Source organism: Petromyzon marinus, chromosome 75 (genome assembly GCF_048934315.1).
Source record: "Petromyzon marinus isolate PM22_M1 ecotype Great Lakes invasive population chromosome 75, UKy_Petmar_22M1.pri1.0, whole genome shotgun sequence".
In the NCBI taxonomy this organism is placed as follows: domain Eukaryota; kingdom Metazoa; phylum Chordata; class Hyperoartia; order Petromyzontiformes; family Petromyzontidae; genus Petromyzon; species Petromyzon marinus.
The window spans coordinates 5,706,366-5,724,298 of NC_133741.1; the positions used below are offsets into that span (position 1 = coordinate 5,706,366).

The window sequence follows — 17,933 nt, forward strand, 5'->3', positions numbered from 1 at the left end:
ACACACAGAGAGACACACACAGAGACACACAGAGACACAGATGACGCATGAAGAGAGACACACACAGAGACACAGAGACACACAGAGACACGGGGAGAGAGACACGGGAAGACACACACAGAGAGACACACACAGAGAGACACACACAGATACACACACACAGAGACACAGGTGACGCATGAAGAGAGACACGTAGGCCCTGAGACACACACACACAGAGACACACACAGAGACACACAGAGACACAGAGACACACACAGAGACACAGAGACACACAGAGACACAGATGACGCATGAAGAGAGACACGTAGGCCCTGAGACACACACACAGAGACACACAGAGACACACACAGAGACACAGATGACGCATGAAGAGAGACACGTAGGCCCTGAGACACACACACAGAGACACAGAGAGACACACACAGAGACACAGAGACACACACAGAGACACAGAGACACACAGAGACACAGGTGACGCATGAAGAGAGACACGTAGGCCCTGAGACACACACACAGAGACACAGAGACACACACAGAGACACAGATGACGCATGAAGAGAGACACGTAGGCCCTGAGACACACAGAGACACGGGGAGAGACACAGACACAGATGACGCATGAAGAGAGACATGTAGGCCCTGAGACACGGGGAGAGAGACACGGGGAGAGACACAGAGAGACACAGAGACACAGACACAGAGACACGGGGAGACACAGGGAGACACACACAGAGACACAGGTGACGCATGAAGAGAGACACGTAGGCCCTGAGACACACAGACAGAGACACAGAGACACACAGAGACACAGAGACACACACAGAGACACACAGAGACACACACAGAGACACACACAGAGACACACGGGGAGACACACACAGAGACACACACACACAGACACACAGAGACACACACAGAGACACAGATGACGCATGAAGAGAGACACGTAGGCCCTGAGACACACACACAGAGACACACACAGAGACACACAGAGACACACACAGAGACACACAGAGACACACACACAGAGACACACAGCGACACACACAGAGAGACACACACAGAGACACACACAGAGACACAGATGACGCATGAAGAGAGACACGTAGGCCCTGAGACACACACACAGAGACACGGGGAGACACAGAGACACACAGAGACACACAGAGACACAGGTGACGCATGAAGAGAGACACGTAGGCCCTGAGACACACAGAGACACGGGGAGACACACAGAGAGACACAGACACACACAGAGAGACACACACAGAGACACAGGTGACGCATGAAGAGAGACACGTAGGCCCTGAGACACACACACAGAGACACAGAGACACACACAGAGACACAGATGACGCATGAAGAGAGACACGTAGGCCCTGAGACACACAGAGACACGGGGAGAGACACAGACACAGATGACGCATGAAGAGAGACATGTAGGCCCTGAGACACACACACAGAGACACACACAGAGAGACACACAGAGACACACACAGAGACACACAGAGACACAGATGACGCATGAAGAGAGACACGTAGGCCCTGAGACACGGGGAGAGAGACACGGGGAGAGACACAGAGAGACACAGAGACACACACAGAGACACGGGGAGACACAGGGAGACACACACAGAGACACAGGTGACGCATGAAGAGAGACACATAGGCCCTGAGACAGACAGAGACACAGAGACACACAGAGACACAGAGACACACACAGAGACACACAGAGACACACACAGAGACACACACAGAGACACACGGGGAGACACACACAGAGACACACACACCCAGACACACAGCGACACACACAGAGACACACACAGAGACACAGATGACGCATGAAGAGAGACACGTAGGCCCTGAGACACACACACACAGACACACAGCGACACACACAGAGACACACACAGAGACACAGATGACGCATGAAGAGAGACACGTAGGCCCTGAGACACACACACAGAGACACACACAGAGACACACAGAGACACACACAGAGACACACAGAGACACACACACAGAGACACACAGCGACACACACACAGAGACACACACAGAGACACACACAGAGACACAGATGACGCATGAAGAGAGACACGTAGGCCCTGAGACACACACACAGAGACACGGGGAGACACAGAGACACACAGAGACACACAGAGACACAGGTGACGCATGAAGAGAGACACGTAGGCCCTGAGACACACAGAGACACGGGGAGACACACAGAGAGACACAGACACACACAGAGAGACACACACAGAGACACAGGTGACGCATGAAGAGAGACACGTAGGCCCTGAGACACACAGACAGAGACACAGAGACACACACAGAGACACACACACAGAGACACACAGAGACACAGGTGACGCATGAAGAGAGACACGTAGGCCCTGAGACACACAGACAGAGACACACACAGAGACACACACAGAGACACACAGAGACACACACACAGAGACACAGATGACGCATGAAGAGAGACACGTAGGCCCTGAGACACGGGGAGACACAGAGAGACACAGAGACACACACAGAGACACACACAGAGACACAGAGAAAAACAGATAATCACAGAGACACACACAGGGACACAGAGAGACACACAGAGACACATACACACAGAGACACACAGAGACACACACACAGAGACACACACACAGAGACACACACAGAAACACGGGGAGACACACACACAGAGACACACAGAGACACACAGAGACACACACACAGAGACACACAGAGACACAGATGACGCATGAAGAGAGACACCTAGGCCCTGAGACACACAGAGACACGGGGAGACACACAGAGACACACACACAGAGACACACAGAGACACGGAGAGACACACACAGAGACACACACAGAGACACACAGAGACACACAGAGAGACACAGAGACACACACAGAAACACAGAGACACACACAGAGACACATGTGACGCATGAAGAGAGACACGTAGGCCCTGAGACACACAGAGACACGGGGAGACACACAGAGACACACACACAGAGACACAGAGACACACAGAGACACACACACAGAGACACACAGAGACACAGATGACGCATGAAGAGAGACACGTAGGCCCTGAGACACACAGACAGAGACACGGGGAGACACACAGAGACACGGGGAGACACGGGGAGACACACAGAGACACACACACAGAGACACACACAGAGACACACACAGAGAGACACACAGAGACACAGGTGACGCATGAAGAGAGACACGTAGGCCCTGAGACACACACACAGAGACACGGGGAGACACGGGGAGAGACACAGAGACACACACACAGAGACACGGGGAGACACAGGGAGAGACACACAGAGAAACAGGTGACGCATGAAGAGAGACACGTAGGCCCTGAGACACACAGACAGAGACACGGGGAGACACACAGAGACACACAGAGACACGGGGAGACACACAGAGACACAGAGACTCACAGAGACACACACAGGGACACAAAGAGACACACAGAGAGACACAGAGACACGGAGAGACACACACAGAGACACACACACAGAGACACAGAGACACACAGAGACACACAGAGACACACAGATGACGCATGAAGAGAGACACGTAGGCCCTGAGACACACACACAGAGACACGGGGAGAGAGACACGGGGAGACACAGAGAGAGATACACACAGAGACACACACAGAGACACAGATGACGCATGAAGAGAGACACGTAGGCCCTGAGACACACACACAGAGACACGGGGAGACACAGAGAGACACAGAGACACACAGAGACACACACAGAGACACACACAGAGACACAGATGACGCATGAAGAGAGACACGTAGGCCCTGAGACACACAGACAGAGACACGGGGAGACACACAGAGACACACAGAGACACACAGAGACACGGGGAGACACACACAGAGACACACACAGAGACACAGGTGACGCATGAAGAGAGACACGTAGGCCCTGAGACACACAGACAGAGACACGGGGAGAGACACCGACACAGAGAGAGACACACACAGAGACATACAGAGACACACAGAGACACACACAGAGACACAGATGACGCATGAAGAGAGACACGTAGGCCCTGAGACACGGGGAGAGAGACACGGGGAGACACACAGAGACACAGATGATGCATGAAGAGAGACACGTAGGCCCTGAGACACACACAGAGACACAGAGACACGGGGAGACACAGGGAGAGACACACACACAGAGACACACAGAGACACACACACAGAGACACACACACAGAGACACACACACAGAGACACGGGGAGAGACACACAGAGAGAGACACAGAGATACACAGCGACACACACAGAGACACGGGGAGAGACACAGAGAGACACACAGAGAGACACACACAGAGACACAGGTGACGCATGAAGAGAGACACGTAGGCCCTGAGACACGGGGAGAGAGACACGGGGAGACACACACAGAGAGACACACACAGAGACACACAGAGACACACACACAGAGACACAGAGACACACACAGACACACACACAGAGACACACACAGAGAGACACACAGAGGCACACACACACACAGAGACACACAGAGACACACAGAGACACAGGTGACGCATGAAGAGAGACACGTAGGCCCTGAGACACACAGACAGAGACACGGAGAGAGACACAGAGACACACACAGAGACACAGAGAATCACAGAGACATACAGAGACACAGGGAGACACACAGAGACACACAGAGACACAGAGACACACAGAGACACACAGAGACACAGAGACACACAGAGACACACAGAGACTCACAGAGACACAGGTGACGCATGAAGAGAGACACGTAGGCCCTGAGACACACAGACAGAGACACGGGGAGACACACAGAGACACACAGAGACACACACAGAGACACGCACACAGAGACACACACACAGAGACACACAGAGACACAGGTGACGCATGAAGAGAGACACGTAGGCCCTGAGACACACACACACAGAGACACGGGGAGACACACAGAGAGACACAGAGAATCACAGAGACACAGAGAGACACGGGGAGACACACAGAGACACACAGAGACACACAAAGAGAGACACGGATGACGCATGAAGACAGACACGTAGGCCCTGAGACACGGGGAGAGAGACACGGGGAGAGACACGGGGAGACACACAGAGACAGACAGAGACACATAGAGACACGGGGAGACACACAGAGACACACAGAGACACACAGAGACACGGGGAGACACACAGAGACACAGGTGACGCATGAAGAGAGACACGTAGGCCCTGAGACACACAGACTGAGACACGGGGAGACACACAGAGACACGGGGAGACACGAGGAGACACACAGAGACACACACAGAGACACACAGAGACACACACAGAGACACACACAGAGACACAGGTGACGCATGAAGAGAGACACGTAGGCCCTGAGACACACAGACAGAGACACGGGGAGACACAGGGAGAGACACACACACAGAGACACACACACAGAGACACACACAGAGACACACACAGAGACACACAGAGACACACAGAGACACAGAGGCACACAGAGACACACAGAGAGACACAGAGACACACAGAGACACACAGCGACACGGGGAGACACACACAGAGACACTCAGAGACACAGGTGACGCATGAAGAGAGACACGTAGGCCCTGAGACACACAGACAGAGACACGGGGAGACACAGGGAGAGACACACACACAGAGACACACACACAGAGACACACACAGAGACACACACAGAGACACACAGAGACACAGAGACACACAGAGACACACAGAGAGACACAGAGACACACAGAGACACACAGAGACACGGGTAGACACACACAGAGACACACAGAGACACAGGTGACGCATGAAGAGAGACACGTAGGCCCTGAGACACACAGACAGAGACACGGGGAGACACACAGAGACACACAGACACACACACAGAGACACACAGAGACACACACACAGAGACACACACAGAGACACACACACAGAGACACACACACAGACACACAGAGACACAGGTGATGCATGAAGAGAGACACGTAGGCCCTGAGACACACACACAGAGACACGGGGATACACACGGAGAGACACACACACAGAGACACACACAGAGACACACACACAGAGACACACACACAGAGACACACACAGAGACACACACAGAGACACACACAGAGACACAGGTGACGCATGAAGAGAGACACGTAGGCCCTGAGACACACAGACAGAGACACGGGGAGACACACAGAGACAGAGAGAGACACACACAGAGACACACAGAGACACACACACAGAGACACCCACACAGAGACACACAGAGACACACAGAGACACACACAGAGACACACACACAGAGACACACAGAGACACACAGAGACACAGGTGACGCATGAAGAGAGACACGTAGGCCCTGAGACACACAGACAGAGACACGGGGAGACACACAGAGACACACAGAGACACGGAGAGATACACACAGAGACACGGGGAGACACGGAGAGACACAGAGACACACACAGACACACAGAGACACACACAGACACACAGAGACACACACAGAGACAAACACAGAGACACAGATGACGCATGAAGAGAGACACGTAGGCCCTGAGACACACAGACAGAGACACGGGGAGAGACACAGAGAGACACAGAGACACGGGGAGACACGAGGAGACACACAGAGACACACACAGAGACACACAGAGACACACACAGAGACACACACAGAGACACAGGTGACGCATGAAGAGAGACACGTAGGCCCTGAGACACACAGACAGAGACACGGGGAGACACAGGGAGAGACACACACACAGAGACACAGCAACAACCGCCATTCGCCACTAAGTGGCGGTGACGTCACCACGACGCTTGTGCCAGGCTATGTGCACCCTGAGGCCACGTGAAGTGTCGAACGCCCGCTGGCAGGAGGTCACGGGGCAGACCCAGGTGCCACGGGTCGACTGACTGAGATGACTGGCTGATGCACCACCTGTGCCCCCTACTGTGCCAACCTGCTGTGCTTTAGCCACCCGGCGCTCCGCTCGCTGTTGTGAGCGTCGCTCCTCCGCCCTCCGTTGTTGTTGGAGGGCGACTGCCTCCAACTGCCCAGTAGCATCCTTCACGAGCCTCCTCCACAGAGGCCGATCTTGACACCGCTGGTACCAGTCATCGGCAAGTCCACTCAGCTCCACGTCCTCCTGTACCACATCACTCCATCTCTTCTCTAGCCCGTGCCGCGCCCGCTTAGCCCCCTCAATCCGGCCAAACAAAAGCTGTTTCGGCATGCGGTGGCTGGGCATGCGGGCTACATGACCCAGCCATCGCAGCCTTGCCTGCCGGAGGAGCTCACCGATGGGACCCTGCCCAGATCTTTCAAGGATTTGTGAGCTCCTCACACAATCCAGTCTGGTTAAACCCAGGATGGATCGTAGGCAGGCCAGCCTAAATGTTTCCAACCGGCGAAGATGTTCCATTAGGGGGGTCCACGTTTCGCAAGCGTAGAGAAGGGAGGGAATGACCGTGGCCGAGAAGACCTGAAGCTTAGTGCGGAGCGACAGACCAGGTAGCTTCCACACAGCGTTACGCAACCGATGAAAAGATATTGCCGCTCGACTGATTCGGAGTGAGACCTCTGCTGTTAAACTGGAGCCAGTCATAAGCACACTGCCCAGGTATGGGAAACTCTCCACTCTCTCCACAACTGCCCCATCACCGATTGAGAGTTGTGGGGGTGGAGTGTCCGATGGTACAAAATACCCAGGCAGGTGCTTAGTTTTGGTGGGGCTGATGGTAAGGCCCCACCTCTTAGTGGCACGCTCCAGTCTCAGCAGCAGCGTCTCCAACTCCTCCTCTGACTGAGCAGCTATTACCAAGTCATCAGCATACATAACGTGGTTGAGCAATAGAGAGACACACAGAGACACACACAGAGACACACAGAGACACAGAGGCACACAGAGACACACAGAGAGACACAGAGACACACAGAGACACACAGCGACACGGGGAGACACACACAGAGACACTCAGAGACACAGGTGACGCATGAAGAGAGACACGCAGGCCCTGAGACACACAGACAGAGACACGGGGAGACACAGGGAGAGACACACACACAGAGACACACACACAGAGACACACACAGAGACACACACAGAGACACACAGAGACACAGAGACACACAGAGACACACAGAGAGACACAGAGACACACAGAGACACACAGAGACACACAGAGACACGGGGAGACACACACAGAGACACACAGAGACACAGGTGACGCATGAAGAGAGACACGTAGGCCCTGAGACACACAGACAGAGACACGGGGAGACACACAGAGACACACAGACACACACACAGAGACACACAGAGACACACACACAGAGACACACACACACAGACACACACAGAGACACACACACAGAGACACACACACAGACACACAGAGACACAGATGACGCATGAAGAGAGACACGTAGGCCCTGAGACACACACACAGAGACACGGGGATACACACGGAGAGACACACACACAGAGACACACACACAGAGACACACACAGAGACACACACAGAGACACACACAGAGACACAGGTGACGCATGAAGAGAGACACGTAGGCCCTGAGACACACAGACAGAGACACGGGGAGACACACAGAGACAGAGAGAGACACACACAGAGACACACAGAGACACACACACACATAGACACACACACAGAGACACACAGAGACACACAGAGACACACACAGAGACACACACACAGAGACACACAGAGACACACAGAGACACAGGTGACGCATGAAGAGAGACACGTAGGCCCTGAGACACACAGACAGAGACACGGGGAGAGACACACAGAGACACACAGAGACACGGGGAGACACACAGAGAGACACCCACACAGAGACACACAGAGACACACACAGAGACACACAGAGACACAGGTGACGCATGAAGAGAGACACGTAGGCCCTGAGACACACAGACAGAGACACGGGGAGACACACAGAGACACACAGAGACACGGAGAGATACACACAGAGACACGGGGAGACACGGAGAGACACAGAGACACACACAGACACACAGAGACACACACAGAGACACACACAGAGACACAGATGACGCATGAAGAGAGACACGTAGGCCCTGAGACACACAGACAGAGACACGGGGAGAGACACAGAGAGACACAGAGACACACACAGAGACACAGAGAATCACAGAGACACACAGAGACACGGGGAGACACACAGAGACACACAGAGACACACAGACAGAGACACGGGGAGACACAGAGACACACACACAGAGACACACAGAGACACACAGAGACACGGGGAGACACACAGAGACACACAGAGACACACAGACACACAGAGACACACACACACAGAGACACACAGACAGAGACACACATACACACAGATAGACACACATACACACAGAGACACACACAGAGACACACAGACACACACACAGAGACACACAGACAGAGACACACACACAGATAGACACACATACAGAGACACACACAGAGACACACAGACAGAGACACACACACAGAGACACACACACACAGAGACACACAGACAGAGACACACACAGACACACACACAGAGACACACAGACAGAGACACACACACACAGATAGACACACATACAGAGACACACACAGACACACACAGACACACACACACAGACACACACACACAGACACACACACACAGACACACACAGACACACACACAGACACACACACAGACACACACACACACACAGAGACACACAGACACACAGAGACACACAGACAGAGACACACACACAGACACACACAGAGACACACAGACACACACACAGAGACACACACACAGAGACACACACACAGAGACACACACACAGATAGACACACACAGACACACACACAGAGACACACAGACACACACAGAGACACACACACAGAGACACACACACAGATAGACACACACACACAGACACACAGACAGACACACAGACAGACACACAGACAGACACACAGACACACACACACAGACAGACACACAGACACACAGACACACACACACAGAGACACACACACACAGACACACAGACACACACACACAGACACACACACACACACAGACACACACACACAGAGACACACACACACAGACACACACACAGACACACACACACACAGACTCCATTACGCCCCCCCCTCCTCCCCCTACCCCCCCCACCCCCACCCCCCATACGCCACGCCCCCTCCCCTCTCCCCCACCCCCCACCTCTCTCTCTCCTCCCCTAGGCCCCTCCCCCTGCTAAGCCCCGCCCTCACCGGAATTCCTTTTCGCTCTTCCCCCTGAGGTCCCTGACGAGCCAGTGGGCGCTGAACGCGTCCTGTGGAGGCATCCCGTAGCGCATGATGGCGTTCACAAACGCCTTGCGCTGACGCACGTTGAAGCCCAGCACCTGCGGCCGGAGAGTTGGGGGGGCAGCGGGGTTGGGTGGGGGGCACGGCAGGGGGCGGGGTGGGGGGCACAGCAGGGGGTGGGGGGCTAGCTCACGACCGCTGGCTTCATTCATTTTTTATTTTTTTTTAAATTAAAATTTTTTTTTTACATTTTTTTAAAATAATTTTTTAAATTAATTTTTTTTTACATTTAAAAAAAATGTCAAATAAAAAATGTTAAAAAATGTTACATTTTTTTAAATAAAAAAAATTACAATTTTTTTAAAATTAAAAAAATATATTTTTTATTATTTTTCAAAAAATTAAAAAATAATTAAAACATTTTTTCTATTTAAATTTTTTTTTTAAACATTTTTATATGCTTAGTTCTTTCGGTAAAGTCCCGTTGAAGGGAAACAACAAAATAATATATATTTTATTATTTTAAACAACAAAATAATATATATTTTATTATTTTAAACAACAAAATAATATATATTTTATTATTTTGTTGTTTCCCTTCAACGTGACTTTACCGAAAGAACTAACATTATGAATTACTGCAGTCACGAAAGCTTTAAATCAAAACATTTTTAATTTAAAAAAAAATTTGGTATAGCCCTGTGGAGTCATTCTGCTCTTGAATGGGGGTGCGACCACCACCACGACAAACGAAACGAAAACAACAAAAACTAAAACACGAACAAGGAAAATCTTAAAGTGACCGCGCCTGACTTTGTGCAAAATTCTGAAAATCCGTGACGACAAAATTTTATTTTATTTTATTTATTTTTTAAAAACGGCCCAAAAAAATATTCCTGAAAAAATAAAAAAGCGTTGCGAACAAATCCCAGCGTGATGAAAAGTCAAACAACAACAACAACAACTTAGATTGAGAATAAATTAATAAATTAGTAAATTAATAAAATAACACAATACAATTCTCACGACGTTTCGGCCACAACACAAGTGGCCTTCATCAGGTGAAGGGACGAGACTGTGTTGTGGCTGAAACGTCGTGAGAATTTTATAGTGTTATTTTATTAATTTATTCTTAGTTTATTTTATTATTTTATCCTTATTGTTATTTTATCAATGTATTATTTTATCCTTATTGTTATTTTATCAATGTATTATTTTATCCTTATTGTTATTTTATCAATTTATTTTAATCTTATTGTTATTTTATCAATTTATTATTTCATTCTTATTGTTATTTTATCAATTTATTATTTTATTGTTATTTTATCAATTTATTATTTTATGATTATTTTATTAATTTATTATTTTATTGTTATTGTTATTTTATCAATTCATTATTTTATTGTTATTGTTATTTTATCAATTTATTAATTTATTCTTATTGTTATTTTATCAATTTATTATTTTATTCTTATTGTTATTTTATCAATTCGTTATTTTATTATCACTCTACGTGGCGGTGACTTTACCGAAAGGACCAAAGTAGGTGAATCCTCGCATTCACGAGAGCTTCAAGTGGAAATTCAAGACGACTGAATTAGATTAAGGCCCTCGGTCTAAACTCCGCGCTACAACACCAACACAAACATGTCCAAACCACGAATAATAATAATAAAAATCATTTTCCAAAGCACTAAAAACCAAAGCCGTAATTTCAACGTATCAGTGATCACTGTAAGGACCTGTGACCCAATTTATATTTTATCTTCACGAGGTTTTTTTCATCCTCTGGTCCGACGCCGCTCTTAGACTGGGCTTTCAAAATAAAGCCCACTAATCTCTTGCTCTCTCTCTCTCTGCTGTTGGTCAATCAGTTTCAAGGACAAATGCACACACCTAGATATTAATCAGAGCGTGGTTCTTTTAATATTCTTGATTCGTTCGGTAAAGCCACCACGTAGAAGGGAAACAATTAATTGATGATATTTTTTGTTATTATTATTTTATTGTTTCCCTTCTACGTGGCGGTGACTTTACCGAAAGAACCAAGAATAATAATTTTATTGTTTTATATTTTTATTATTTTATTGTTTCCATTCTAACGTGGTGGTGACTTTACCGAAAGAACCAAGAATAATAATTTTATTGTTTTACAATAATTTTATTGTTTTATATTTTTATTATTTTATTGTTTCCATTCTAACGTGGTGGTGACTTTACCGAAAGAACCAAGAATAATAATTTTATTGTTTTATATTTTTATTATTTTATTGTTTCCCTTCTAACGTGGTGGTGACTTTACCAGAAGAACCAAGAATAATAATTTTATTGTTTTACAATAATTTTATTGTTTTATATGTTTATTATTTTATTGTTTCCCTTCTAGGCGGTGGTGACTTTACCGAAAGAACCAAGAATAATAATTTTATTGTTTTATATTTTTATTATTTTATTGTTTCCCTTCTACGTGGTGGTGACTTTACCAGAAGAACCAAGAATAATAATTTTATTGTTTTACAATAATTTTATTGTTTTATATTTTTATTATTTTATTGTTTCCCTTCTACGTGGTGGTGACTTTACCGAAAGAACCAAGAATAATAATTTTATTGTTTTATATTTTATTTATTATTTTATTGCTTCCCTTCTACGTGGCGGTGACTTTACCCAAAGAAACAAGAATAATAATTTTATTGTTTTTTTATTTTTATTATTTTATTGTTTCCATTCTAACGTGGTGGTGACTTTACCGAAAGAACCAAGAATAATAATTTTATTGTTTTACAATAATTTAATTGTTTTATATTTTTATTATTTTATTGTTTCCATTCTAACGTGGTGGTGACTTTACCAGAAGAACCAAGAATAATAATTTTATTGTTTTATATTTTTATTATTTTATTGTTTCCATTCTAACATGGTGGTGACTTTACCGAAAGAACCAAGAATAATAATTTTATTGTTTTACAATAATTGTATTTTTAATATTTTTATTATTTTATTGTTTCCATTCTAACGTGGTGGTGACTTTACCCAAAGAACCAAGAATAATAATTTTATTGTTTTACAATAATTTTATTGTTTTATATTTTTATTATTTTATTGTTTCCCTTCTACGTGGTGGTGGCTTTACCGAAAGAACCAAGAATAATAATTTTATTGTTTTATATTTTTATTATTTTATTGTTTCCATTCTAACGTGGTGGTGACTTTACCGAAAGAACCAAGAATAATAATTTTATTGTTTTATATTTTTATTGTTTTATATTTTTATTATTTTATTGTTTCCCTTCTACGTGGTGACTTTACCGGAAGAACCAAGAATAATAATTTTATTGTTTTATATTTTTATTATTTTATTGTTTCCCTTCTACGCGGTGGTGACTTTACCGAGAGAACCAAGAATAATAATTTTATTGTTTTACAATAATTTTATTGTTTTATATTTTTATTATTTTATTGTTTCCATTCTAACGTGGTGGTGACTTTACCAGAAGAACCAAGAATAATAATTTTATTGTTTTATATTTTTATTATTTTATTGTTTCCATTCTAACATGGTGGTGACTTTACCGAAAGAACCAAGAATAATAATTTTATTGTTTTACAATAATTGTATTTTTAATATTTTTATTATTTTATTGTTTCCATTCTAACGTGGTGGTGACTTTACCCAAAGAACCAAGAATAATAATTTTATTGTTTTACAATAATTTTATTGTTTTATATTTTTATTATTTTATTGTTTCCCTTCTACGTGGTGGTGGCTTTACCGAAAGAACCAAGAATAATAATTTTATTGTTTTATATTTTTATTATTTTATTGTTTCCATTCTAACGTGGTGGTGACTTTACCGAAAGAACCAAGAATAATAATTTTATTGTTTTATATTTTTATTGTTTTATATTTTTATTATTTTATTGTTTCCCTTCTACGTGGTGACTTTACCGGAAGAACCAAGAATAATAATTTTATTGTTTTATATTTTTATTATTTTATTGTTTCCCTTCTACGCGGTGGTGACTTTACCGAGAGAACCAAGAATAATAATTTTATTGTTTTACAATAATTTTATTGTTTTATTATTTTATTGTTTCCCTATCTACGTGGTGGTGACTTTACCGAAAGAACCAAGAATAATAATTTTATTGTTTTATATTTTTATTATTTTATTGTTTCCCTTCTAGGAGGCGGTAACTTTACCGAAAGAACCAAGAATAATAATTTTATTGTTTTATATTTTTATTATTTTATTGTTTCCCTTCTAGGAGGCGGTAACTTTACCGAAAGAACCAAGAATAATAATAATTTTATTGTTTGACAATAATTTTATTTTTTGATTTAATGCTTTCGTGACTGCAGTAATTCATATTCTTATTTTTTTCGGTAAAGTCACGTTGTTATTTTGTTGTTTCTCTTCAACGTGACTTTACCGAAAAAACTAAGAATAATAATTTTATTGTTTAATATTTTTATTATTTTATTGTTTCCCTTCTACGCGGTGGTGACTTTACCGAAAGAACCAAGAATAATAATTTTATTGTTTTATATTTTTTTAAATTATTTTATTGTTTTCCTTCTACGTGGTGGTGACTTTACAGCTGTGGTTTTCACTGTAACACAAGCAGCAATCATCAGCAGCTGTGGTTTTCACTGTAACACAAGCAGCAATCATCATCAGCTGTGGTTTTCACTGTAACACAAGCGGCAATCATCATCATCATCAGCTGTGGTTTTCACTGTAACACAAGCAGCAATCATCAGCAGCTGTGGTTTTCACTGTAACACAAGCAGCAATCATCATCAGCTGTGGTTTTCACTGTAACACAAGAGGCAATCATCATCAGCTGTGGTTTTGACTGTAACACAATCATCATCAGCTGTGGTTTTCACTGTAACACAAGCAGCAATCATCATCATCATCATCAGCTGCGGTTTTCACTGTAACACAAGCAGCAATCATCATCAGCTGTGGTTTCCACTGTAACACAATCAGCAATCATCATCATCAGTTGTGGTTTTCACTGTAACACAAGCAGCAATCATCATCATCAGCTGCGGTTTTCACTGTAACACAATCAGCAATCATCATCATCAGCTGTGGTTTTCACTGTAACGCAAGAGGCAATCATCATCAGCTGTGGTTTTCACTGTAACACAAGCAGCAATCATTATCGTCAGCTGTGGTTTTCACTATAACACCAGCGGCAATCATCATCATCAGTTGTGGTTTTCACTGTAACACAAGCAGCAATCATCATCGTCAGCTGTGGTTTTCACTGTAACACAAGCGGCAATCATCATCATCAGCTGTGGTTTTCACTGTAACACAAGCAGCAATCATCATCAGCTGTGGTTTTCACTGTAACACAATCATCATCAGCTGTGGTTTTCACTGTAACACAAGCAGCAATCATCATCAGCTGTGGTTTTCACTGTAACACAAGCAGCAATCATCATCATCAGCTGTGGTTTTCACTGTAACACAAGCGGCAATCATCAGCTGTGGTTTTCACTGTAACACAAGCAGCAATCATCATCATCAGCTGTGGTTTTCACTGTAACACAAGCAGCAATCATCATCAGCTGTTGTTTTCACTGTAACACAAGCAGCAATCATCATCATCAGCTGTGGTTTTCACTGTAACACAAGCAGCAATCATCATCAGCTGTTGTTTTCACTGTAACACAAGCAGCAATCATCATCATCAGCTGTGGTTTTCACTGTAACACAAGCAGCAATCATCATCAGCTGTGGTTTTCACTGTAACACAAGCGGCAATCATCGTCAGCTGTGGTTTTCACTGTAACACAAGCAGCAATCATCATCATCAGCTGTGGTTTTCACTGTAACACAAGCAGCAATCATCATCGACAGCTGTGGTTTTCACTGTAACACAAGCAGCAATCATCATCGTCAGCTGTGGTTTTCACTGTAACACAAGCAGCAATCATCATCATCATCAGCTGTGGTTTTCACTGTAACACAAGCAGCAATCATCATCAGCTGTGGTTTTCACTGTAACACAATCATCATCAGCTGTGGTTTTCACTGTAACACAAGCAGCAATCATCATCAGCTGTGGTTTTCACTGTAACACAAGCAGCAATCATCATCGTCAGCTGTGGTTTTCACTGTAACACAAGCAGCAATCATCATCATCATCAGCTGTGGTTTTCACTGTAACACAAGCAGCAATCATCATCAGCTGTGGTTTTCACTGTAACACAATCATCATCAGCTGTGGTTTTCACTGTAACACAAGCAGCAATCATCATCAGCTGTGGTTTTCACTGTAACACAAGCAGCAATCATCATCATCAGCTGTGGTTTTCACTGTAACACAAGCGGCAATCATCAGCTGTGGTTTTCACTGTAACACAAGCAGCAATCATCATCATCAGCTGTGGTTTTCACTGTAACACAAGCAGCAATCATCATCAGCTGTTGTTTTCACTGTAACACAAGCAGCAATCATCATCAGCTGTTGTTTTCACTGTAACACAAGCAGCAATCATCATCAGCTGTTGTTTTCACTGTAACACAAGCAGCAATCATCATCATCAGCTGTGGTTTTCACTGTAACACAAGCAGCAATCATCATCAGCTGTGGTTTTCACTGTAACACAAGCGGCAATCATCGTCAGCTGTGGTTTTCACTGTAACACAAGCAGCAATCATCATCATCAGCTGTGGTTTTCACTGTAACACAAGCAGCAATCATCATCGACAGCTGTGGTTTTCACTGTAACACAAGCAGCAATCATCATCATCAGCTGTGGTTTTCACTGTAACACAAGCAGCAATCATCATCATCATCAGCTGTGGTTTTCACTGTAACACAAGCAGCAATCATCATCAGCTGTTGTTTTCACTGTAACACAAGCAGCAATCATCATCATCAGCTGTGGTTTTCACTGTAACACAATCATCATCAGCTGTGGTTTTCACTGTAACACAAGCAGCAATCATCATCGTCAGCTGTGGGTTTCACTGTAACACAAGCAGCAATCATCATCAGATGTGGTTTTCACTGTAACACAATCATCATAGTCAGCTGTGGTTTTCACTGTAACACAAGCAGCAATCATCATCAGCTGTGGTGTTCACTGTAACACAATCATCATCACCATCGTCAGCTGTGGTTTTCACTGTAACACAAGCAGCAATCATCATCAGCTGTGGTTTTCACTGTAACACAAGAGGCAATCATCATCAGCTGTGGTTTCCACTGTAACACAATCATCATCAGCTGTGGTTTTCACTGTAACACAAGCAGCAATCATCATCATCATCATCAGCTGTGGTTTTCACTGTAACACAAGCAGCAATCATCATCGTCAGCTGTGGTTTTCACTGTAACACGAGCAGCAAATCATCATCAGCTGTGGTTTTCACTGTAACACAATCATCATCAGCTGTGGTTTTCACTGTAACACAAGCAGCAATCATCATCATCATCATCAGCTGTGGTTTTCACTGTAACACAAGCAGCAATCATCATCATCGTCAGCTGTGGTTTTCACACCT

The 17,933-nt window shown here is 45.0% G+C and overlaps 1 protein-coding gene across 1 annotated transcript in view; it reads right to left on the reverse strand.

Annotated features, from left to right (window-relative positions):
- LOC116936977 (chromodomain-helicase-DNA-binding protein 4-like) overlaps positions 1–17,933 on the reverse strand; it is a 133,579-nt gene that overhangs the window by 1,593 nt on the left and 114,053 nt on the right. Inside the window, 1 exon segment of the mRNA XM_076056454.1 lies at positions 10,366–10,499. Coding sequence (XP_075912569.1) covers positions 10,366–10,499 — 134 coding nt within the window.